The sequence below is a fragment of the Trichomycterus rosablanca genome, chromosome 3 (genome assembly GCF_030014385.1).
Source record: "Trichomycterus rosablanca isolate fTriRos1 chromosome 3, fTriRos1.hap1, whole genome shotgun sequence".
NCBI classification, from domain to species: Eukaryota; Metazoa; Chordata; class Actinopteri; order Siluriformes; family Trichomycteridae; genus Trichomycterus; species Trichomycterus rosablanca.
In genome coordinates, this window is record NC_085990.1 from 47134054 (window position 1) to 47160565 (window position 26512).

Below are 26512 nucleotides of genomic sequence, written 5' to 3' on the forward strand. Positions count from 1 at the left end.
TATATAATTCTGTTGTAAGAATTGTCATTTTTGTTTTTTACCTTTTTATTTTGTTATAAGACTAGGGTTTATACACGTCGTTGTTCCCCCGAAGTGCAATGATTCAACAGATTACAAACCTTGCTCACTTTACTCCTGTTATGACTGCTTTTAAGCTCAGTAGTCCAATACAAGTACATACGAGTCGTTTTATGCTTTGATTACAAAAAAAAAAAGTCGGTTATTTTCTCATCCAAATAATAATAATGCAGATATTTTGGTGTTTTTAAATGTTAAATTCTATCCCAAATCTCTGTGGCATTCAAGTTTTGCTGTATAAGGCCAAAAATTGTAGCATGCTGTGGGTGTGGGGGGAAAAAAAACAGAACACGAGTGCAAAAGTTATCAAATGAGGAAACCATGCTTCCTATGGACTGCTTTTGATACCCAAAGTGTGAGGACAAACTAAAGGATCTGTATTTTTAAGGAATGTATAATGTGAAAATGTGATCATATGCTTGTTTTGTAAAACAAAAAGTATTATGTATTATGAAAAAGTACTAACTTTTTGAATTTAATTAAGCAATATATCAGTAAAATCTTGACAAGACTTGTCTGGTGTTACTCTTTATTCACAAACAATTTATAAACTTGTACTGATCACATAGTAATATCAGTTTGGTTCTTCTGTTCTTGAATTAATGCATCACAAAGGCCTTTTTCCTGTGAATAATAAGCATTGATGCTGTACGATTCCCAGATTAAAGCAGCAAACAAACAAGTTAATATACAAATTTACCTCTACAATTCTCTGAACTGCTACCAGATCTTTCAGGATCGTGTCACATAGAGTGACCTTCTCCTCAGTGACAGACACCGCTACATCTAGAGCTTTTAGATCATCTTGGAACTAAAAAACACAAGATTAATAAAATACACCTGGGCTTTTATGTTATGTGCTTGCTTAGAGGTCTATATAAAGACACTCACCTGCTTTTCAGGAGAGTCGGTCAGCTCACTGTCTTCGAGTTCACCTGAAATAAAACAATATGCTACCAGAACACGTGTTATGAATTGTTTAATAGTTCAAAATGTAATATTTCTTACCTGTACTGGACGCCATCCTGAATTCTGAGTAGAAAAGCAAACTCTAAGTGAGTTAATTAGCCCTGAAGCTTAGTCCTTATTGCCTGCACATGGGGTGGGTTGCCGTTTGTTAATTAGCTAACTAAGAAGTCACCTTGGTCAGGAATCATCTAGAGCTGCGTCTCTGTGGCGCAATCGGTTAGCGCGTTCGGCTGTTAACCGAAAGGTTGGTGGTTCGAGCCCACCCAGGGACGAGTGTGTTTTTCTTTAAGAATTTCCCACGCGATAAATAAAGTATCTATCTATTTATCTAATCACGAATTCAACAAAGAGAAGTGTGTAAACGCATGGATGGCATCTGATATATACAAGTAATTGCTGATCAGCATACAGCGAAACTGTGCTGCCAAATTCAGCCACTAGATGTCAGTGTAGCAAGCAAAACTCCTTAATTGAGCAATATTCTTTTATACTCTTTAAAAGTGGGTACGTTTGGGTTATTAATAATAATAATAATAATAATAACAACAACAACAACAACAACAACAACAACAACAACAACAACAACAATAAATAAATAAAATTCTGTCCCATGCCATGGACTGATAACTGAACTTTTAATTTAATCAGACTCCTGTCTGAACTTTTTGGCATATCCTAAACAGTAAGTTAGCATTCTCTAAATGGGTACAGTCTTATGTACAGTTGCACTCTTATCCAACTACCCAAAAATGCTCTCACTTTTCTGTACAGATAGATTTTGCTTTAAAGATTAAATCTTTCACACGCTGGCACCAGAGCTGGGATCTCGAATACATCGTATCGAATCTCAGCTCTGCCTGCCGTCTAGGATGAGCGGCCACATAAACAACGATTGGCCTGTTGTTCAGATATGGGCCGATGGGGTCTCTCTCTCATGACATTCGTGCAATTACGACCTCTGCTGGCTGATTGATGAGAAAAGAATGCCCTCAGGGTGTGTCTCTCCGTACACAACGCTGAGATGCACTGCACTCGTCAAAGTGTAGGTGATAAGATGCATACGGCATGCTGCCCACGTGTCGGAGGGGGTGTGGGTTAGCTTCGTTCTCCTCAGTCAGAGCAGGGATCGGCATTGGTGGAGAGGAAGCATGATGCAATCGGGCAATTGGACACGCTAAAAGGGAGAAAATGCATAAAGAAAATATTTTAAAAAATCTTTATCAGCTAAGTGATAAAGCAAGTGAACATATAAGATGAATTATGTAGTATTTTAGATTAGTAGGGCATTTTGTTAATATTGGCGTCACAATTATTTAACATCAGTATAATACTGCTGATCTTAAAACCTACTGCTAGTCTGTTTATTTATTTATTAGGATTTTAACATCATGTTTTACACACTTCGGTTACATTCATGACAGAAACGGTAGTTATTCGTTACATAAGATTCATCTGTTTAACATCAAACACAGTCATGGACATCTTTGCTCACTTGCATGACTGTGGGAGGAAATCCACACAGACACATCTGCCCCACCTGGGGATCGAACCAAGGACTTTCTTGCTGGGAGGCGACAGTGAGCCACCATGCCACCCACTGCTAGTCTGTATGATCTAAAGCTACATCGACCATAAATCTCACAAAAATGTAATATGTTTTTAATAAACTGCTTGGTTATTAAAGTACTTTATAAAGTATTATTAGCCACTTTGCACATACATACAGTCTGAGAGAATAGCAAACACGTCGGCTTAGCATTTGTATGATTCAGTAAAATGAAACATAACTGGTCTGTCAAGTCAGAGTTTACCTGATACTGTTAAAAACTTGACCATGGCTTTTTAGCATCTCATATTAAGGTGCAGAAATAAAAACATAGTCTGTGGCTGTTGTTTAGCTTGTAATCGCCTGAGCCAAAATTCTGTCCTATGCACCTGTAGGACTTTATGACAAATAGAGTAATTCCTTGACGGCTGCAAAATGGGCTGCTGTAAATGTGAGTTGCTTTGTTTGTTTGTGTGTTTATTAGGATTTTAATGTCATGCTTTATGCTTTGATTACATTCATGACATGACAAATAGTAACAGATTACACATGATTTACCAGTTCAAGTATGGTGTCAAACACCATCATGGCCACTTTTTTTTATTTTTTTTTATCTCCAATTCACCTCACTTACATGTCTTTGTACTGTGGGAGGAAACAGGAGTACCCGGAGGAAACTCAAGCAGACACTCACTATCAAGAAGGTGTTTCTGACTGGTGCTCATGTCCTTTGGGTGGCGTCATAAAATGAAACTGGTAGTAATGTATTTATTTATTATGATTTTAACGTCAAGTTTTACACACTTTGGTTACATTCATGACAGAACGAGGTAGTTGCTCATTACACAAGGTTCATCAGTTCACAAGTTTACATTTTCGGCATTTAGCAGACGCCTTTATCCAAAGCAACATTACAGTATACAGTCTGAGCAACTGAGGGTTAACTGAGGGCCCAACAGCAGCAATCTAGCAGTGGTGGGGCTTGAACCAGCAACCTTTGGATTACTAGAACTAGACTAGTTCTTAACCACTAGGCTACGGCTTGCTTAGTTTAGTGTCAAACACAGTCATTGACAATTTTGTATCTCCAATTCCCTTCACTTTAGACTGTGGGAGGAAACCGGAGCTCCCGGAGGAAACCCACGCAGACACGGGGAGAACATGCAAACTTCACAAAGAAATAAATGAGACCACCCCCACCTGGGGATTGAACCCAGGACCTTCTTGCCAGGACAGTGCTATCCACTGAGCCAAGCTGGTAGTAAAATGTAATGACTGAATGAACTTTAGTTTAAAAGTAGTTCTCAGGTGTTACTTTTGGGTACTTTAAACAATGTTTGCAATGATGAGAACAAACAAAGAGCTCTCGTGGGTAAAGACTCTGTAATCGCTGGAGTTTAATTGGCTTCGTTCCCCTGAGAACTGAGAACTTGTACATGTTTGCATCTTATTGCATCAGGGTGGTTTGGGCAGCCACATACTGTGAGAGTTTTCAGTCCTGTTTAGTTTTAGGACGATGGACTTTACATGCTGTAGGTAAAACAAACAGATCCACGTTCGTACAAGAGTAATTTGCTATCAACAATGATTTTAAAATCATAAAGTTATGTCGCTTTTTATCTGGTGTAAAGACCACTGAAGTCGTGCGTCATTCTGTAGTCCTCGTTATGCCCATATTTGGAGACCCGGGTCTAACTCAGATTTCCTATGGGAAATTTGAATGGGGTTTTCAAAAAACCGGCTCTAACTTATCCTGTGCTAAATAAACATGTTCAGAACCCTGTACGTTTTGTCCTGTGTACATTTTTCTCCTGTACATCACTGGATCCTATAAATTACGAGGTTGTTAAAGGGTCGTAATACTAATAATGCTACACGAAAGCTAATGCTACTGCACATTAATTAGACGTCACTGAACTACACCAATCAAATCAACGGAACGAGCGGCTCGATTTTGTTAAGTACAACCAAAGGCGTAACACCCAACCATCCTTGCTTTCTACTTTAATGTAGCTAGCTACTAAAAATATCAACCAAAACTTGTGAATATCACTCCACAGTTACACCGGTGAATCGCGCTGCTTCGTGCGCTTATTTAAGAGGCTTATAAAAGAAAGAAAAAAGAAAACATTAAGAGGCTTCCAGTCTAGTGACGTCAATTCAGTGCGCAGTAGCATTAGCTTACATGTAGCAATATTCATATTTTGACTCTTTAACGACTTCATAATTCAGAGGATCCAGTGATAATAGACAGAAGAATCTCCATAAGACAAAACGTAACAGCTTTGGAAAAATTTGTATGACTACAGGATGCGAGAGAGGCAATTTGTGAAATCTCCATTCATATTTCCCATTCAAAATTTCTCTTAGACCCGGGTTACCAAATATGGGCAACAACATGGCGTGGCCTACAAAATGACGACACGACTTCAGTGGTCTATGTTCGTAAGAGAGCAGTGACTTTTATTTTGAAGGTTAGAAGTGTCACTAAACGACGCTTCACTGTTCGTGTGTCAGTAGTAAAGCATGCTGGAGTTAAACTGCAGCTCTCAGTGTTAGTCTATGAGTGTGTGTTCATGTATCCGCTTGTGTAAATTCTCCTCTCAGATTTATCACCAGAAGCCGGAGAGAATCAGAACTATGTGTAAAGAGCTGAAGACCACAGTGCTGCGAATATTACCACAAACTACCAACGGACCATCGATACAACCTGAAGAGAAAGCAGGTGAGTTTAGCTACATGATGCCACTCTCACATCATCCACAGTGAAACATCAAGTCACTCTCACAAGTGTAACTAGTCTAGTTTTATATTGTTTTGTGGATTAAACTATTTTAACAAGTTTGTGTAGCACCCTTAACTCTTAATCCACATGTTTAATGCCAACTTGATTTTGTTTGATTTATTTACCATAAGACAAGTACACTGATCAGCCATAACATTAAAACCACCTCCTTGTTTCTACACTCACTGTCCATTTTATCAGCTCCACTTACCATATAGAAGCACTTTGTAGTTCTACAATTACTGACTGTTGTCCATTTATTTCTCTGCATGCTTTGTTAGCCCCCTTTCATGCTGTTCTTCAATGGTCAGGACCACCACAGAGCAGGTATTATTTAGGTGGTGGATCATTCTCAGCACTGCAGTGACACTGACATGGTGGTGGTGTGTTAGTGTGTGTTGTGCTGGTAAGAGTGGATCAGACCCAGCAGCACTGATGGAGTTCTATGGGCAGCGTCCTGTGACCACTGATGAAGGTCTACAAGATGACCAACTCAAACAGCAGCAACAGATGAGCGATCGTCTCTGCCTTTACATCTACAAGGTGGACCAACTAGGTAGGAGTGTCTTATAGAGTGGACAGTGAGTGGACACGGTATTTAAAAACTCCAGCAGCGCTGCTGTGTCTGATCCACTCATACCAGCACAACACACACTAACACACCACCACCATGTCAGTGTCACTGCAGTGCTGATAATGATCCACCATCTAAATAATACCTGCTCTGTGGTGGTCCTGCGGGGGTCCTGACCATTGAAGAACAGCGTGAAAGCAGTCTAAAAAGGTATGTAAAGAAATAGATAAACTACAGTCAGTAATTGTAGAACTACAAAGTGCTTTTGCATGGTAGGTGGAGCTGATAAAATGGACAATGTGTGTAGAAGCAAGGTGGTTTTAATGTTATGGCTGATCAGTATGTATATATATATATATATATATATATATATTATATATTATATATTTTATATATATATGGCAATACGTGTACCTTTTGTAGTTGTTTGCACAATTCTCTTTGCACAAACCAGTCTTTTTTAATAATTTTTGACTTCATGAATTTCAGATGCAGACCAAATCCTTCACTCCACATTAAAGGCTTTAAAAGGAGGACAGGTGGTGGCTGTTCCAACCGACACGATATATGGACTGGCTTGCCTGGCGCAGAGTTCCGAAGCCATCAGGAGGGTGTATGATATCAAGGGCAGAAATGGCAATAAACCTTTAGCTATTTGTGTGGGAGAAGTAGAAGACATATATAAGTGAGTTTTTAAAGTATAAATTATTTACCTGAGCAGGGTTACATTTTACCAGGGTTTTTCAACCTGTGGGGCGCTCCCCCCCAGGGGGGGTGCGAGTACTTGTCTGTGGGGGCGCGAGTGCGCAAGTGGGGGGGGTGTTGGCATTACAAGATTTTTTTACTTCTAAAACTAAAGCAATTCATTTTTCACCCACGGGAGACAGATTTCATTACTCTAACTGACCACGCTCACACGCACGTTTAATGTTATTCAGTTCCATCTGAATAAAACCTTCAAAATAGAGCTATCAGCAAAGATAACCGGTGTCAAAAGCAATGACCGCTGTTATAGGACGTGTTTGTGTCTTTAAGAGAGACGCTCTGTTCACAGTATCGATTACAAGTGACTCGGGAGTCAATTCATTTTAAGCGCAGTGTAAGTTTCTTTTCTCGGTTATCTCTCCGTGTTTACTGTTATAATGAATGTTGCGGTTGTAAATAAACACCAACTACCACAGAACATTCTGTGTGACTCGCTTACCTCAAAAAGCTCAGGCTTAATTATACTGAGTATTACCACAGAGTCAGAGTCGTTCTGCCTGTGGAGCTAAACGTTTTCAGTCAGAGCAGATGATCCCGAACTAACCAACTTAGTAATTGATGAACTTTTGTCTATGCTCTGTGAAGTAACGTTTTCTGCTCTCATCTACATCAAAAAGCAAGAACCGCTTATGATTTACCAAAGTGAACCACGAATTTATATAATGTGCTGATAGAATCGGCTCAGATGGGGTCGGACTGTATTATCTTTTTAAAATAATATTTTCAATCAGCAAAATTATATAATGTGCACAACATTAATTACGTTCTTTTAGCTTGTCAGAAGCTTTCTCAATGATTTCTGTGCGGTGGTTGACGAAGGGGAGGGGGCGTGGCGCAAGTTGGGGGAGGGGGCGTGGCGCAAGTTGGGGGAGGGGGCGTGGCGCAAGTTGGGGGAGGGGGGGGGGCTCCCGCAAGTTCACGGTTGGCACACGAAGGGGGGGCGCATGTCCAAAAAGGTTGAAAACCCCTGCATTATAACACTATTCTGAAGGCATATTTTCTGCACAGGTACTGTAAAGTTGTGGTAAAAAAAGAACTGCTTGAAGATCTCCTTCCTGGACCAGTCACACTGGTTCTTGAAAGGTCTGAAACACTCAACGCAGATCTCAATCCATTCACCAAGGTAAGTATGTCAGTGTTTTTAATTGCAAAACAGTACATGTGACTGTGGGAATGTCTTTTTGGATATTATGTGGTGTCTGGTTGTTGATGCAGGCAGGCAGCCTTATGCAACCATCTTATCTCTTAAGAAATTGTTAGAATTACAGACATTGGGTGTATATATAATAACATATTTGGAAAAAGAGCCGATGTCACTTACCAACACGAGGTGCTATGGAAGGTTACTACCTAAAGCCATGGCCTGGATGCTGAATGAACTTGATTGAGGAATTGTTTGAAACACCACCATAAAATCAACTGAAATGAACAAAGATCTATGGACTCTGTTTCAGTAGGGATCCATGTAGAAAATTCCATACCAGAGTTACAGTCATATGAAAAAGAATTGATGCAGGTACAGCCTGTTTCAGAGCACATGGCTGGGCTGTCAGCAGGTCAATGGGTTGTCAAGACTTTAAGCTCAAACCCTACACACTAGCTTAGACCAGTTCTAATGGCTTTAATCTGGATCTTCAACACTTCTAGAAATTGATTGATTTATTACAGCTTATTTTGTTTTTAAATACTAATTCGTAGCGTGGGGATTCAATAAAGCACGAGCATGTTTGCTTATCAGCTAAAATGGTAAAGCCAAACCAGTTTTCTGGCTGTTCTGCATTACCAAACCAAAGCTGGAAATCAGAAAGTAACATTTTAGTAACAGGACATTTGTAGAAGGATATTTGCTAAATAATAACAAGTATACACTTAATGCTAATGCTGGTTAATGACTTGTAAGCCACTTTTAAGTTGGAGTAATGGGAACTTTTCCTGTCTGAGAAATGTCCTGTCTGACCAGTATGGCTATGGTCAGTACTCCATATACCCTGACTAGAAAAGCAGGCCAATTTGACGTGTAATATGGGTCACATGCTTTTGTATTGTAACTTACTGTAACTCACTATCTAATAAAAATATAGTGTTATTAATTATCTGGTTTTATAATTGTAATACATTCTTAAATATCGCTTACATATTGTGTTGCTGACTTGTAGCTTGTTGGCGTCCGCATCCCAGATCACACCTTCATGAGACGCTTATGTCAGATGTGCGAAGAACCACTTGCTCTAACAAGCGCTAATATCAGTTCACAGACCAGCACTGTTGCAGTTGATGTGAGTCCAGATGTTTTCAGGTCTTTCTCACAGTTATTCTTTTATTGGTTTAACATTTTTAATGTGTTTATTTCTTGTAACTGTATTACAAAAACTAGGAGTTTAAGGAACTTTGGCCAAGATTGGCTGTTGTAGTAGATGATGGTACAATTGCAGATCAAAGTCGACTAGGCTCAACAGTGGTCGACCTATCTGTACCTGGCAGATATAGCATCATAAGACCTGGATGGTGAGTACGTTCTCCTTAATAAAAATACATTTCATTTTCTGTACCAGCTACAGCTGGGAATGTGAGTGCTGTGCAACAACATGGGTCAGATCTTGTCGGTATATATGTGATGCTCTAAAGTGCTCCTTTATATGAGTCAGAGTTAATGTAAGTGTATGACTGTGGTCCTGGGATGGAGCCAGACCCACCTTAGCCCAGTTATTATGTTTGGAGCCATCTTAAAACAGAGTATGGGAGTATGTCCTGGACAGTGCAGCAGTCTGTTGCAGGGTAAGACTCGCTTGAACCAAAGTTGCCATTTAACCTTTTGCTTTTGTTTTATTTTGTTAAATGTAAAGAAACCCACAGAAAAAAAGGTGAAAATAGGCTCCGCGGGATTTTCCCCTATCACACCAGCACCGAGATTCAGTTCGAAACTTGGCATTGCCACCGGTCGGCTGGGCGCCATCTGGCGGGCATAGTTGACAGTACTTGCAGCAGATACTAATTGGCCACCGTGTCTGCCAGGGCGGGACGACCGGACTATGTGTGGGTGGGATCTTCATATGCTGTGTAAGGACCCTGATTGGCGGAAGAGATGCCTGTGCAGAATGCAGGGGCGAGAAGAATAGTGTCGGAAATGTCCCTCAGCAGCAAAAGACAAATTGACTGCGCTAAATCGAGAGGAAAATGGGGAAAAAATGCATTTAAAAAAGCTAATGTAACAGTGGCCTGTTTAGACTATTAAATAAGTCTTTATTGAAGTAATTACCTTTTTGTTTTGTTTTTTTACTTTGAAGTGGATGGGTAATAAATTATAAAAAGCAGTTTGATGCAAACATAGATCTGTGCTGATGTTCGGGTTATTTTGCACATTTGCTTATCTGTCTGAGTTAAACACAAACATTTATTACAATTTGATTCTTTTATGCTTATTTATGTAGTTGGTTAGTTGTTTTTTTAACCCCTGTGTAAGGTGTGATTAAGTCAGAACGCCTCTATTTGTTATGTATAAATGTACACATTTTTGTCAGTACAGTACATTCTATTCTAGTTACCGTAGCTCTTCCTGTTGCTCAAACCAGTCAGGTTTAAGGAGCCTTTTCTTTACATTTGAATGTTATTTTTTTCTCATTTGAAATTGTGGAATAGCATGTTGATTTTTGTAAGCATTACTCCTCAGATTTCTTTGATGTGTCTTAGATAAATTGTCATTGTAAGCTTATAAACACTGTTTTTTTTTCTTTTTTTATTTACAGTGCCTTCTCAGCCACAGTTGCTTTACTCAGGGACAAATATGCATTATTGGAAGATTCATCTAGTTAATGAGTTTATAGCTCTCCACTGTTCCGCTCAGGCCAAAATGCACAACCAGTGACTGATGCAGCCATCTGGATTCTAAATGAACTGAAAATTCTGTGGAAACTTGCTATGCTAATGTACTGTAATGCAGTTTGTAAGGCTCATTCTTCTTTCTTTTAGTGACACAGGGGTTGTGTTTAGGATTTAAACCATATGTCAGTTAAAGGTTAGACCTTGCTGAACACTCCGACTCCTTCTAAAAGTGGTCATTTTATTCATCTTTAGATTTATTTTTTAAAGGGTCAGAATTTAATTATATTTTTAGGTATTTATAAAAATGTTACTGTTAATAAACGCTAAAGATGCACTGCAGATTTAAATCTGATTAGACTATTCTAGGCACCTTAACCCACAATATCGTACCAGTTTCAATACCTTCATCTAAGATGCATCACATGTGGAGTAATTTGAACGTAATTTTGAGCCACTCCACATCACCCTTATTTACAAATCATTTAAATTTGATGTTCCAATTTCTAGTTATTTCCATGAAACAACTATTTCTGTTTAGCAAATTATTAAGCAGGATATGCTGACCAGAGCTGAAAGTTGATTAGATCTATTTAGAAGCCTTACAGTTGCAAACAAATTGAACCTGGGGAAAAATAATAAAACGGCTCATGAGCACCTGGCAGCAGAACCTTTTGGGATTATTAAATATAGGAAAATACATCAGGTAATCCAACTTTAAATGAGGTATTTCATAATGTTTCTTAAGATAATACTCTGACACACTTCATACAAATGCTCAGACAAGATGTAATTGTAGATAAAACTAGTTAATAGATAACCAACTATAAATACATTTGAATAAGAACAGTTTATACTCAGGTTTTTACTGTTTATTGTAATCATACAAAATGAAAATTTTTTGGGAAGCATGTCTCGTATCAGCTACATCCTGTAAGATGCATAAAACAAAGTGTCAAATGGTTTTCAGTTTTCATATATTTTGGTTATTGTGCATATTGGTAAATTATGTTTAATATATGTACACTTGATTTTTTTTATTTTCCAAGAAATAAATCAAAATAGAAGTTTATTTGTTGTTTGTTTGTTTGTACGTTTGTACATATTTTGATGGTGGTTACTTTGCTTAAGTTGCAGGAGTAACTGTGTCAGGTCTGTAGACCTCCTTGCTTGCAGACATTTTTTAATGTTTGGCCATAACCTCTCTATGGGATTAAAGTAAGGGCTTTGGGATGGCCACTCCATCACCTTCACTTTGTTTTTTGTTTGTTTGTTTATTATTTTCTATTTTTCCCCCACTTTTCCCCCCCAATTTTTCTCCCCTATTCTAGTCATGTCCAATTACCCTGATTGCGTCCTCTATACTGGTTCGACCCTTCACCGCTGACTGACGACGCCTCTTAACTGAGTTGCGCCTCTTCCAGTACGCAATCAGTACAGACTGCATTTTTCACCTGCACGAGTCGAGTTCATACACTAATGGACGCTGTGTACGGAGGGTCACACCCCCATCAGCATTATTCCTCAGCCCTGTGCAGGCGCCATCAGTCAGCCAGCAGGGGCCGCAGTCGTACCAGTTATGAGGACCTATGATCTGACTCTCTACCCTCTAACCCTGAACAACAGTCAATTGTTGTTCATGCTGCCGCCCAGCCCAGTCGGAGTCGAGATGCGATGCATTCAGAACCCCAACTCTGGTGCACTAGCGTAATTTACTGCTGCGCCACCTGAGCAGCTATCCTTCACTTTGTTTTTTGCCACAAGTAATTTGCCACAAGTAATTTGCCACAACTCTGAAAGTAAGCTTGGGGTCATTGTTTATATGGAAAACCCACTTACGCCCAAGCTTTAACTTCCTGGCTGATGCCTTGAGATGCTGCTTTAATATCACTACATAATTTTTTTTATTAATCATAATCATCATGGTGAAGTGCTCAAGTCCTTCCTTTAGTGTACCTCCCCCACCTTCCCACAACAACTTTCTTACTTGAATGATGTCTGTTAGCCTATCAGAATCTTTTAAAGCCTTGATATTAAAGGGCACATTTGACTTTGTGTATGTAAACTTTTGATCCAGTGAAATTTTTATACAGTGAATTAGAAGTAAAAATATGTTTGTTAACCTTTGTTGGATTGTGTCATGTACAAGGTAGACATCCTAAACAACTTGTTAAATCTATAGTTTGTTGAAATCTGTGGAGGGAAATATTAATGACCTCAAGGGCGGCTCAGTGGGTAGCACTGTCGCCTTACAGCAAGAAGGTCCTAGGTTCGATTCTTTGGTGGAGCGGTCCGGGTACTTTCTGCGTCTGCGTGAGTTTCCTCCCATAGTCCAAAGACAGTGAGGTGAATTGGAGATACAAAATTGTCCATGACTGTGTTTGACATTAAACTTGAACTGATGAATCTTGTGAAACGAATAACTACCTGTACTGTCATGAATGTAAACAAAAGGTGTAAAACATTACATTAAAATCCTAATGAATAAATAATGACCTAACCTACAGTATTTGTGTATAAACTACTTATGACTCCTGGTCCTCTGGTTGGTTCTAAACGCAGACAGGGTTGGTGTGGACAACTCTTAAGAATATACAACACACAGTAGATTAAAGTCTAAATGCTATTATTTTATAATCTAACACGTTTAACAACTATAGCAAACACCCTCCATGTCTCAGACAATTCCACACATCATGTACGCCACTGAGTTTTTTCTTTAGAATACTGTTCCACCCAAGTTCTGGTAAGTTCTAAATACAGATCTGGCTCATGTGGCTGGTAATCCAGGTACACCTGCCTCCTGGTCTTTTTTGGTACTGCCCTCTCAATCTGTGTGCCTTCATGCCATTCGTTGAAAGAATTGATGGTGACAATCTCAGGCTTCACATTTATCGCTGCCTGCAGACTGGTTTCGTAGTACCGGCCATTCACTCTCTTGCGTGTATTGTGGTTGTTCCAGGGTCGTATACTGGTATCGATATATCCGGGCCCTACACTCGGAACAAAAAGCAGTTTGTTGGCATCACAGAAGGCTCTGAGTTCTTTCCAGTTTTGATGTGAGGAGCCATAGGAGAAACCATTAGAAGCAAAATATGTGTACATCCCATCAAATCCTCCGGCTAAGATATCTTGCTTGTGTCTGTCTTCCACAATTAGTGCAATGAAAATACCATCATATTGGGTTCCACGCAGACTCCGTGTGCCTGTGGAGGATAGCAGCTCTGCCCATGCCTCAGGTGCAGTCATATAAGTGTCATAGATGTAAAAAAGAGGCAGCGTTTTGCCATTCATGGTTGTGAAGCGGTAAAATGCCCCATGATCTCCATACCTAAATGCACATGAAAGAAACCCTTTAGAGAAATGTTGTAAACCTTTAAATAAAATCTGTTAAATAAAACAAAGCCTTAATTGAGATATACAATACATACTAAAATTGGTAAATTAAATCAGCTATTTTGGCCTCCATTGTTGGAGCCCAAGTACAAGGACTTGCACACACACAATCACATGTATTGCATTATACTTGGGCTAGACCTACCTGGGGGTGTATCAAGTATCCATATTGGGTTTTTTGCATTCTGTTGTTTATTGTATTGATAATGTATATTAGCCAAAAGTATTTGAACACCTGACCATTAGCTTGTTGGACATTTGAGTGTTTCCAGTGTTACTTTTCCCAGTAGCAGAATTTAGCTCTCTCCAAAAAACTTTAATTGGATTGGAAGGCTGCTGGTCAGTTGGAAATCAGTAGATTTTTTTCTTAACCATTCTTGTGAACTTTTAAATGTGTCCTTTGGGTCAGTATTCTACTGTTCGATCTACGACACAATCCTAGTTTTCTTAAACTTACGAGCATGATTGCTCTAAAATTCTCTGAAAATCCTCTGACTTTATTGTTCCTGTAAGACATTCAAGGCCTCCAGTCCCAGAGGTAGCAAAGCAGCCCCACAACATAATGGATCCTCCACCATGTTTCACTGTAGGTAGGGTGCACTTTTCTTTACAGGCTTAATTTCCTTGTCTATAAAATAATGCTAGTTTTCATTGCCAAAAAGCTCTAGTTTGATTTTGTCTGTTTATAGAACATTTTTCCAGAAGCATTGTGGTTTGTCTATGTAAATGCTGGCAAAGTTCAGTTGCTTTTAATGCCTTTTGTTTAAGCAGTGGGGTCTTCTTGAGTTCCATGAGTATTCCTTGATAACATTTTGAATTGTTGAAGTTGCCAACGTCTTTGGAGATAGTCTTGTACACTTTAGACTGCTAGGCCACTGGACTGTGTGGTGACAGTAGCATTTCTTGTCTTTGCCATTGTGAATAAGGAACAGGGAATAAAACTGACCTTTTTAAGCATCAAACCACCGTTCATAGGCTAATTAAAGTCATGTGAGCACTGACAAGCTGGGGACAGATGAGTCTAATTCCTAATTACTCATAGGTTCGTCTGATTTTGTTTGTTGCTTCAAACCAAACAATGGGTGCCATTAATCGTGTCCTGGCATTGTTTTAAATTTTGTACCCTATTTTCCTGCATTGTTTTTGCAACTCTTTAATGAATACTATTTTTGGTCAGTCTCATTACAATGCTACAATCGTGGGTTCTGACATTAATTACGCCAAACAAAAGCTGCAGATCGATCTGTAAACTAAAGATGCCCTTGATGTGCTCTTGTGGAAATTGAGGTAGGCCATCACTTTTGTAAAGATTTACCACATTTTTAGATTTTTTACCAACTGTACAATTGCTATGACAGAGCGAAATATATTTTTTTAAATTGAGATTAATATGTTTCAATCACTTTCATGGAAAAACAAAAAAATTTTGAGCAATAACATATGTTCCAATTATTCACTCACAGACAGGACAAAGTTGCAAAAATCTGAAGACATGCGTTTCTTACAAATATATCTTAAGACTTTAACTGTTTGTTAATACTGTGTTTCTTTTAGAAAATTAGAACTTTACCAACCTGTCAATGATATATTTGATGTTGTCATGTACACTATGCTGAGTCCTTCCCTCATAAGCCTGGATATGAAACGCCACCTAAAAAAAGTAAATTGTAAACTACACCGATCAGCCATAACATTAAAACCGCCTCCTTGTTTCTACACTCACTGTCCATTTTATCAGTTCCACTTACCATATAGAAGCACTTTGTAGTTCTACAATTACTGACTGTAGTCCATCTGTTTCTCTACATACTTTTTAGCCTGCTTTCATAGTGTTCCTCAATGGTCAGGACCCCCACAGAGCAGGTATTATTTAGGTGGTGGATGATTCTCAGCACTGCAGTGACGCTGACATGGTGGTGGTGTGTTAGTGTGTGTTGTGCTGGTATGAGTGGATCAGACACAGCAGCACTGATGGAGTTTTTAAATACCGTGTCCACTCACTGTCCACTCTATTAGACACTCCTACCTAGTTGGTCCACCTTATAGATGTAAAGTCAGAGACGATCACTCATCTATTACTGCTGTTTGAGTTGGTCATCTTCTAAACCTTCATGTTTAAAAGTGTTTAAAAAACTCCAGCAGCGCTGCTTTGTCTTATCCACTCATTCCAGCACAACACACACCAACACACCACCACCATGTCAGTGTCACTGCAGTGCTGAGAATGATCCACCACCCAAATAATACCTGCTCTGTGGTGGTCCAGTGATAGCTCAGTGGTTAAGGTACTGGACTAGTAAACAGAAGGTTGCCGGTTCAAGCCCTGCCACCACGCAGTTGCCACTGTTGGGTCCCTGAGCAAGGCCCTTAACCCTCAATTGTTCATCGTGTTCCGCTCATTGTGTAAGTCGCTTTGGATAAAAGCGTCTGCTAAATGCTGAAAATGTAAATGTAAATGTAAATGGTCCTGGGAGAGTCCTGGCCATTGAAGAACAGCATGAAAGGGGGCTAACAAAGCATGCAGAAAAACAGATGGACTACAGTCAGTAATTGTAGAACTACAAAGTGCTTCTATATGGTAAGTGGAGCTGATAAAATGGACAGTGAGTGTAGAAACAAGGAGCTGGTTTTAATGTTATGGCTCATCAGTGTATAGCAAGAAAGTTCTTGTTAGGTATTACCATACTGCTTTAATCTTGTGATTGTATGACACATTACTGCAATCACATTCAGCCATATTTCTTAAAAGCTTTTATCTCTTTTAGTACAGCATCTTATGCATATATAGCAAATTTACCAATTTATATTTATGACATTAATTACATTCAAGCAATTAAGGATTAAGGGCCTTGCTCAGGGGCCCAACAGAGGACACCTGGTGCGGCTTGAACAGCAACCTTCTGATTACTAGTCTGATACCTCCGCTTCTTAGCTACTACTGCTTTTTGTAGCATTCTTGATTGTCCTCATTGCCAAAGTCACTTCTTGTAAAAGCAATTAAAAAGACTAACCAAACTAACCTTGATAAAGTAAAAAAAAAAACTGTACACGATGCTTACAATAGAAATACCCAATCTTACCTTTTCATATCTTTAGAAACTGTGTAAGGCCAGATGCATTTTTGCCGACCTTAATCTCTTTTTTCAAATTTAATTGAAGCTGAACCATTACTACTGATGAAATGTACTCATGCCACTCATGTACCTGCTCAAGGTTATTTCACACATTTTCTTTTAGCCACATTTTTCTTTTTCACTAGGATTATTCTTTGTACTGCTGTATGGTAAAACACACTATATGGACAAAGTCATGTGGATATCTGATTATGACCTTGTTCCTCATCTTATTTCAAAACCATGGGAATGAATACAGTAAAGGCAGTAACGGCCTTCACTGTTGTTGGAGTGTGTAGGAATTTATACCTATTCATTCAAAAGAGAATTTGTAAGTCAGGCACGAAGGTTGGACCATAAGGCTTTATGCAAAATTGATGTTCAAATTCATCCAAAAGGCCTTCAGTGAGGTGAGGTCAGGATAATATGCTGCCCACAGAAGTTTCTCCACACCAGGTTTTTCAAGCCATTTTTGATTGACCTCGCTTTGGGCACATGAGCACAATCATGCTGAATCAGGAAAGAGCCATTCTCACACTTTTTTTACAAGGTTAGAAGTATATACTCTACAACAAGTACATAATTTTTTTCAGTTTATATGTCTGTTAGCAATCGGTGCTACTAACATATAAATTCCATTATTTAGTTAAGGATAATAATAGTCCACAATCTTAGCTTAGCCTCTATATACAGTGGACCCTTGACTTACGAAGGGCTGTTCTTAAGTCAAAATGTTCATTAGTTAAACCTATTTTTCCCATAAGAAATAATTTAAACAGAATTAATCCGTGCCAGACCTCCCAAACACCCCCTTAACTTACCTTTCTAATGTCTTAAATGGTCTTTTTTGTTATAAATACAAGTATATTTTACCTTAATTCTTAAATTATAGAAGACATTACAGTAATAAACAATAATAAACAATAATAAACAACAATACACAGTAGTACTGTACATAAACACACATCACATTACAGTACAGTAAGTGTGCTGTACCATACACCATAATACATTTCCTTCTTTTTATATAAAATGTATCTACCAGAAACAACAATAACTCTCATATTTCTCTATTATTTCCTTCTTTATTTCAATAGTGTTGTATTTTGTAGGTGTAATTGCATGAAAGAAAGAATACTTTACTCAGCGATTTCCTTCTTCTCTCTCACTGACTGTCCCCTCTGTCTGATACACAGTGACAGCTACTGGCAGGAGTAATTATACAACACAACAAATAGTAATAGATTTGTTCATTTTCTCACCACTACGCTTTCTCTGCACCTTCTTCGGGGACATTTTGATATAGAATTTTACAAAATATAAAGAAAACACTGAAAAAACACTGTACGCTATCCGAATGTTCGCTCACTGTATATATATATATATAGAGAGAGAGAGAAGGTTGGAGTGAACTTGTTTGTGACGTCACATGTTTCGCGAATTTCTGTTCATACGTTAAGTTGAAAAAGATTGTTCGTAACTCGAAATGTTCATATGGTAAACCGTTCCTAACTTAAGGGTCCACTGTAGTATAGCTGTAGCTCAGTAAAACAATTTGTGAATGTCTTAGAATAGCCAATATACACCAAACATATCAAATATGGCCCATGAGTCAAGAACCTCTTAATGTCCAGACTGATAGAGCCTCAACCTGACATCCTACATGACTTTAAATGTATGAGAATAAAGAATATGTGGGCAAGACCCTGGGGGTGAGTGGGGTGTCTTTGTAAAGCTGTAAATGGTATAATTGATGTCACCACTTTGCACAGCATACTGTCATAATTATTTTAACACAACCGCACTCAAAGAATATTCCTGCTGACAGCCTTCTAATTGAATTACGCTCACAACCCTTTCCTGCATGGCTTTAAAAAATGATTCCTTCAATATTGACTGTAGTTCTTTTAATAGGGTTTAAAAGATATAAAAACCCTTATTCAGAAAAAGTTGGGACAGTATGAACAATGCTAATAAAAAAGTAGTGTTTCTTACATTTACTTTGACTTTTATTTCATTGCAGACAGTATGAACCTAGAATTTCATGTTTTCTTTAATCAAGTTTAGTTCATTCGTTAATATACATTCATTTCTGTATTACCGGCCTGCAACACATTGGTACAGTAAATCATTTAACTTTGTACTGTTTCCACTCCTTACAACACTTAAAAGATGTTTTGGCACCGAGGAGACCAAGTGATTTAGTGTTTCAGCTTTTATTTTGTCCCATTCTTCCTGCAAACACGTCTTAAGATGTGTAACGGTGCGAGTCGTCATTGTGACATTTTTCATTTAAAAATTCTCCACATATTCTCTATGGGGTACAGGTCAGGACTGCAGACAGGCCAGTCCAGTACCTGCACCCTCTTCTTTCGCAGCCATGCCTTTGTAATGTGTGCAGCATGTGGTTTTGCATTGTCTTGTTGAAAAATGCATGAACTTTCCTAAAAAAAAAAATTGATGTCTTGAAGGCAGCATATGTTGCTCTAAGATCTCAATGTACTTTTCTGCATTAATGCTGCATCACAGAAGTGTAAATGACCTTTGCCAAGGGCACTGACATGACCCCCATACCATGACAGACCCTGGCTTTTGGACTTGTTGCTGATAACAGTCTGGATGATCCTTTTCGTCTTCGGTCCGGAGCACACGGCGTCCATTTTTTTTCAAAAAATACCTGGAATGCTGATTTATATGACCACAATACACGTTTCCACTGTGTGATGGTCCATCCTAGAAGCCTCCGAGCCCAGAGAAGTCGACGCCGCTTCTGGACATGATTAACATAAGGCTTATTTTTTGTACAGTAAAGTTTTAAGTGGCATTTGTGCATGTAACTCTGTATTGTAGTGCTTGACAAAGGTTTACCAAAGTAATCCCTCACCCATGTGGTTATATCAGCTATTGTTGAGTGGCGGTTCTTGACGCAGTGCCGTCTGAGGGATCAAAGATCACGGGCGTTCAGCTTAAGATTGCGCCCTTGGCCTTTACGCACTGAAATTCCTCCTGATTCCTTGAATCATTTAATGATGCACTGTAGAGGGAGAAATATGCAAATCCCTTCCAATCTTTCTTTGAGGTAAATTGTACAATAGTTTTCTCACACCGTTGATCCTCTGATCATCTTTGCTCATTAAAGACTCAGCCTTTCTTGGATGCTGCTTTTGTACCAAACCATGATTACAATCACCTGTTGACATCACCTGTTTGGAATCACATAATTATTTAGTTTTTTCACCTCATTACTAGCCCTAAATTGCTCCTGTCCCAACTTTTTTTGGAATGTGTTGAGGCCTGAAATGCAGATATGGATGTCTATTAAGAAATAAAATGTTGACCAGACGAAACATGAAATATCTTGGGTTCATGCTGTCTGAAATGAAATAGAAGTCAATGTAAGAAACTTTTTTTATTTGCATTTTCTATACTGTTACAACTTGATTGTGCACAATTGTACACAATGTACAACAAATAAAATGATGACTAGGCGGTTTGAGTTATCATTTACAGTTCCTTCAGCTTACTGGACAAAGTGTTTTGTATTATATAAACCTGGGGCAGAAAGACACTAATGGATTGAGGTGGCTCAGGCCAATTCATTTTCATTCTTTCAATGTGACACTGGTAAGGAGGGCAATTAATTACCTGAGCAATGATACAGTATGTAGTTAATCCTAAGTGCATATTAATGGATTGTTATGTAAAATTCTAAAATAATGTAATTTTAGTTTCATATTTGTGTGAGATGTCCTAAAAGCTCACTGCAGTAAGAAAAGTAAGAGTGGGCCCAAATTCTCTCAATTTAATCTCCTGATAGTGGATGCAGTTGTTGCTGGGTGATATATAATTGTTTTATAAGCTTTTTTCTTCAGTATATAAACAATAACCTTAATTAGATTGTGTTTCCTTATGTTCTTCTTGTCTTATATTACCCTTTTGGAGGGTCTGAAATAGAAAACCAGAAGGAGACAAATACTTCTTCATTGTACTGTCAATAAATGTCTTGGGTTTCTTAGGTTGAGTAAGAAATGCTGTAGAGTGGATGAATTTTATGGGGCATCACGTATTCTAAGTATTCTTGTGCATGTGTACTAATAAAAGGTGCACTCAAGAAGCAAACAAGACAATCCCTTTTTTGTGCTTAACCTTGTAACCACTGGAGCTCTTTTTACCTTCTTTGTCCCTTTAAAAGTATTTTTAAAGACCAACCACCCTGTCCTAAACTACTTCTCCTAAAACCATTTACCATTAGTAAATGGCTTAAAAACAAAGAATTTTTGCAGGGATTACAGAACACCATGTCACTTCTTAACAAGAGTATTGGGAGAGCTAAAATAGACATGCAATGAGAGAACACACAGTGTACATTATTGATTGGGCTCAGTGGTGGCCTTACACATCTCTCTTATCAGCTGGAGCTTTGCTCCCAAGCTATCCAATTGCTCAGCACATATTCTTATGTAGAGCTCTATACAGCATGTACATATATACCGATCAACCATAACAGATCAACCAAAACCACCTCCTTGTTTCTACACACATTGTCCATTTTATCAGCTCCACTTACCATATGGAAGCACTTTGTAGTTCTACAATTACTGACTGTAGTTTATCTATTTCTTTAAATACCATGTCCACTCACTGTGGATCATTCTCAGCACTGCAGTGACACTGACATGGTGGTGGTGTGTTAGTGTGTGTTGTGCTGGTATGAGTGGATCAGACACAGCAGCACTAATGGAGTTTTAAAATGCTGTGTCCACTCACTGTCCACTGTCCACTCTAGACACTCCTACCTAGTTGGTCCACCTTGTAGATGTAAAGTCAGAGACTTTGCTCATGAGATTGCTCATCTATTGCTGCTGTTTGAGTTGGTCATCTTCTAGACCTTCATCAGTGGTCACAGGACGCTGCCTACGGGGCACTGTTGGCTGGATATTTTTGGTTGGTGGACTAGTCTCAGTCCAACAGTGACAGTGAGGTGTTAAAAAACTCCATTAGCACTGCTGTGTTTTATCCACTCATACCAGCACAACACACACTAACACACCACCACCATGTCAGTGTCACTGCAGTGCTGAGAATGATCCACCACCATAATAATACCTACTTTGTAGTGGTCCTGTGGGGGTCCTGACCATTGAAGAACAGCATGAAAGGGGGTTAACAAAGCATGCAGAAAAACAGATGGACTACAGTCAGTAATTGCAAAACTACAATGTGCTTTTATATGGTAAGTGGAGCTGATAAAATGAACAGTGAGTGTAGAAACAAGGAGGTGGTTTTAATGTTATGGCTGATCGGTGTATTTTACAAAAGCCTTAAGGTGTCACTGTTTAAAACAGCATAAAATAGCTGCTTGCTAAAATACACAAAATCATAAAGCCCTCCAGCTGCTCCTGTTTACCACAAACCTAATTGTACAAAACCAGATTTGAGAAAGAATATGTCTCAATTTAAAGATTTTATTAAACGTGTGACAGTATTAACATAGTAATGTATTAAAGCCATTTACCATATGCTATTTCTAAGGGACTGTAATTCATGTAGCCTGTAAGTAATGAGAAGCTGAATTCTGATGGGCTTGCTTATAAAGCAGCGTAATGGATTACGCAAACTAAAAGATTAATGAGGGCTACTGTATACTAACAGCAGGTGAAAAGAAAGAAAAAGAAAGAGCTTTTTAAAACCTAGAACAGTCTATCTCAGCAGTTCACCTAAGGTTTTCATACTTTTGGTCATGTATCACCACCACTATACTACTATATCAAACTGTGTAGCATCAGATAGTAAAATTATATCTTTTTAGACACAAAAACAGAATCTAAGGTTACATGCACATAAAATATTATATAGTATTTTAATGCTTTTAGTAGTTGAAATAATATAAATGAAGGCCACACTGTTCTGCAAAGGTATTTCACAAAACATGGGTCTTTGGGAATGTGTGCCTATTTAGTCAACAGAGCATTTGTGAGGTCAGGCACTACTGTTGAGTGAGAAAATCTGGCACGGAATTGACATTCCAATTTATCCCAAAGGTGTTCACAGATGATGGGCTCTGTGCAGGCCACCAGATTTCCTTCACATCAAATGCATGTCCTTCAAATCAAGCCATGTATTTTCCTGAAGCTGTCACAAAGTAGAAAGCATACAAACTACGATACCACTGATTTTCTACACCTTTTAGCAATGGGTGTGACATGGCTAAAATCACAATGTATATTAGAGATATTTTATCCCCTCCAATATGTTGATGTAAAATTATAAATAAACATATTCCACTCACTAGCTTTATATAATGTTTCAATCCATCAGTGTTCCCATCAGTTCTTGATATGGCAGAAATGTATCCGAATGGCATGACCACCCCCCTCCCCAATCCCCACCCTCAGCAGATCCTTCCAATGTTCAATTCATGGCTACGGCCATGGACTGTAACACAATAATTTAAAAGGGTATCACTTACAAACACTGTTGGCTTACTTAACAATGCAAGAACTTTTGTGGGGGGCTTGAAGTCAATCATGGAGGAATACAGATGTTAGCCTCTATTCATTTTGATGTGATACAAAAACTTATTCATTACAAAGCGAGTCCACATATTCTTGTCCATATCGTGTATTTCTGGATCTATGAGGTGAATTAAGTTGTTCCTTTTAAAACAGTAATATTCTGATAATGAGGACATCACTGTTTGTATATTAAATATAAGTGAATGACTACTTTTAAGAAAAAAAAAGGTTTTTTTTCTTAACCAAGACCAAGGGAGCCATACTTGCTGATGTGGTTACCTTTAAATTGTGTCTGAGCGCTGAATCTAGAATAGATGGTACAAGATCCTCCGAGGGCTCCCCATAGTTATCAGCCAAACCCACAGGATACCAGGACAGCACCAGCACACCTAGACTCAGACAAGGGAAATTATTTACTGTAACACAATTTAAAGCAGCTGTATGTTGAGGAAGCTAAATTTCTCATTGAAGCATCCATCAAACAGGTTCCCAGGACCCATGTTACCGAGTTACACCCACCCTAACAGCTGTTTCACCGTACTGCACCAATATCTAAATAGATTTTGGGGTTGATTGTGTTCATAAATTATAAATATGGTTTGGCAAAACCAAACCAGGTTGTTTTTTAAATAGGCAAAGTGCAGCCTTCTTTGGAAAAAGATTTTGAACACCACGGTCTACATCACCTTGCACTAAAATGTATTACATCAATACAACACGATGAATTAAGACCAAAAGTAAGTCAACTACCAGACACAGTTGTGATAATGCAATCCCTTATCTGTATGTCAAAAATGTGTAAAGATTTTAATCAAACTGTATGGGCAAAAACCCATGGGCAAAAGGTTTTAATCCAAATGCCAAATTGTAAAGGTAGCAATGAGAAGCTGTCCAATAAACACTACTGAAATTTATAATGTACCTATAGGATATTCAAATGTGTTGCCTGCCTAGAGAAATGGTTCTTAAACTTGTCAGACCAAGTGTCTCCTTTAATCATACTAAATCTCATCTTACAAAAGCACATGATTGTACTGTATGTTATATAAGTAACGGCCTTAATACAGTATGTTTACTATCTTGGGGGGAAAGACGGGCAGACAAATAGCAAAAGTGGTAAGTCTTCAAAAGATAAAGATAAACATTGGATGTCTTGAGGTAGATGTCTATTGGCTGTGACCAATAGTTGTAGTTAAGAACTTTAGGTCAGTCGTAGCTCAGCGGTTAAGGTTCTGGACTAGTAATTAGAAGGTTGCCAGTTAAGCCCCAGTTCTGCCAAGTTGCCACTGTTGGGCTTCTGAGCTAGACCCTTAACCCTCATTTGCTCTAATTATATTCAGTCATAACTGTAAGTAATAATAATTCAAATCTGGAGCAGCACACAGTGTCAGTACAGCATGGCATTAGGGACACAATATCCATGTGAGTTTTCTTTGGGTTCTCCAGTTGTCTCCCACCCTCCCAAAAACATGAGGAAGATAAACTGGGTATAGTCTTCTGAACATATTTGTGAGTGCATGGGTATGTGGGTCTTGGTCGACTGGCATTCAGTTCTGGGTATATTAGAGCTAATTATTACCAGATGGCACCTAACCCACCACCACCCTAATTAGAATAAAGCATTGTTAAAGATAATAATGTTAAAAGTATAACAAATAATTCTGGGTTAGCTGTGGACTATAACAATTTTGTTTTATTGTGTTTTATTGTTTTTATTGTTAACAATGTTAACATTTTAGCACTAAACAATCTTTTTTTTATTAATATCTATTTTTCTCCCCTATTCTAGTACTGTCCAATTACCCTGATTGCGTCCTCTATACTGGTTCGACCCTTCACCGCTGACTGAGGACGCCTCTCAACTGACTTGTGCCCCCTCCGGTACGCAATCAGTACAGACTGCATTTTTCACCTGCACGAGTCGAGTTCATACACTAATGGACGCTGTGTACGGAGGGCCACACCCCCATCAGCATTATTCCTCAGCCCTGTGCAGGCGCCGAGCTCCGGTTTCTACCCACAGTCCTAAGACATGCAAGTGAGGTGAATTGGAGATACCAAATTGTCCATGACTGTGTTTGACATTAAACTTGTGAACTGATAAATCTTGTGTAACGAGTAACTATCGTTTCTGTCATGAATGTAAAGCATGACATTAAAATCCTAATAAATAAATAAACACTACTGTAAAAATCACTAAGATGAACATTAGTCTTGTACCTGCCAATGATGTGTCAATTTGCTCCATATGAGATTCAATCACTTCTGGATCCCTTGAGCTGTACGGACCCAGTTCAGGGTAGAAACTTGAGCCGATGTCGTCCGGGGGCATATGCCTCCCTCTCGGATAGCTGGAGGAGATTTTAGGGTCCCAGTGTGGCACCAGGATGTGGTCCCAATGCAAATACCTTTCGTCCATCTGTGGGTTCCCGTACCATGTGCAGTAAAATATGTGAACATCATAGGACACACCTTTCTCCAGACTGGGGATTGTGACCGCTTGTTTTGGATCATCTTCGGCCTGTGCGGGTGATGACTGGTCATCACTGGATACTGAGCGTCTGTCAAACTTTTCTCCCATGACTGGCAACATCTCAAGTCCTGGTGCTAAGAAGCCATCAGAGGATTTATAAGTCTTTAATCCCATCAGTGTTCCAAACACCAGGAGTGCAAAAAGAAACAGAAACAAGCAAAATCTTTTACGCAATCGAACCATGCTGTAAAATCCAGCTGGGGTGAGAGAATGGGTAAAAAAGAGAGGACTGTGTGGAATTTAGGCTTTATAATAAAGTAAAAAACACACCTGCAAGTAACATAACTTAATGCACTTTACCAATATATATGTGGACACAGCACCAGTGTATACTGCACATCTTTACATTACTGGTTTATAGCTTATACCTCTAATACTGTAGCTGCAACTCGTCTGTCCCTGTAAAATATTCAGGTACAATA

At 38.7% G+C, this 26512-nt stretch overlaps 2 protein-coding genes and 1 non-coding gene across 3 annotated transcripts; 2 read left to right on the forward strand and 1 right to left on the reverse strand.

The window, feature by feature from the left end:
- The first annotated feature begins 1245 nt into the window (after positions 1-1245).
- On the forward strand, positions 1246-1319 carry trnan-guu (transfer RNA asparagine (anticodon GUU)). The gene has a single exon. It is a non-coding gene; the product is annotated as a tRNA-Asn (tRNA).
- A 3836-nt stretch (positions 1320-5155) lies between these two features.
- yrdc (yrdC N(6)-threonylcarbamoyltransferase domain containing) lies at positions 5156-11649 on the forward strand. Its single transcript, XM_062991397.1, has 6 exons — positions 5156-5318; positions 6442-6637; positions 7726-7840; positions 8874-8993; positions 9092-9222; positions 10461-11649. The coding sequence occupies exons 1-6, from the start codon at positions 5156-5158 to the stop codon at positions 10525-10527; spliced, it is 792 nt and encodes a 263-aa protein (XP_062847467.1). The 3' UTR covers positions 10528-11649.
- A 1515-nt stretch (positions 11650-13164) lies between these two features.
- Positions 13165-26273, reverse strand: LOC134310555 (glycoprotein endo-alpha-1,2-mannosidase-like protein). The gene is made up of 4 exons (XM_062992170.1): positions 25778-26273; positions 23837-23946; positions 15504-15580; positions 13165-13864 (listed from the first exon to the last, which is right to left on the reverse strand). The coding sequence occupies exons 1-4, from the start codon at positions 26271-26273 to the stop codon at positions 13228-13230; spliced, it is 1320 nt and encodes a 439-aa protein (XP_062848240.1). The 3' UTR covers positions 13165-13227.
- Positions 26274-26512: the final 239 nt, after the last annotated feature.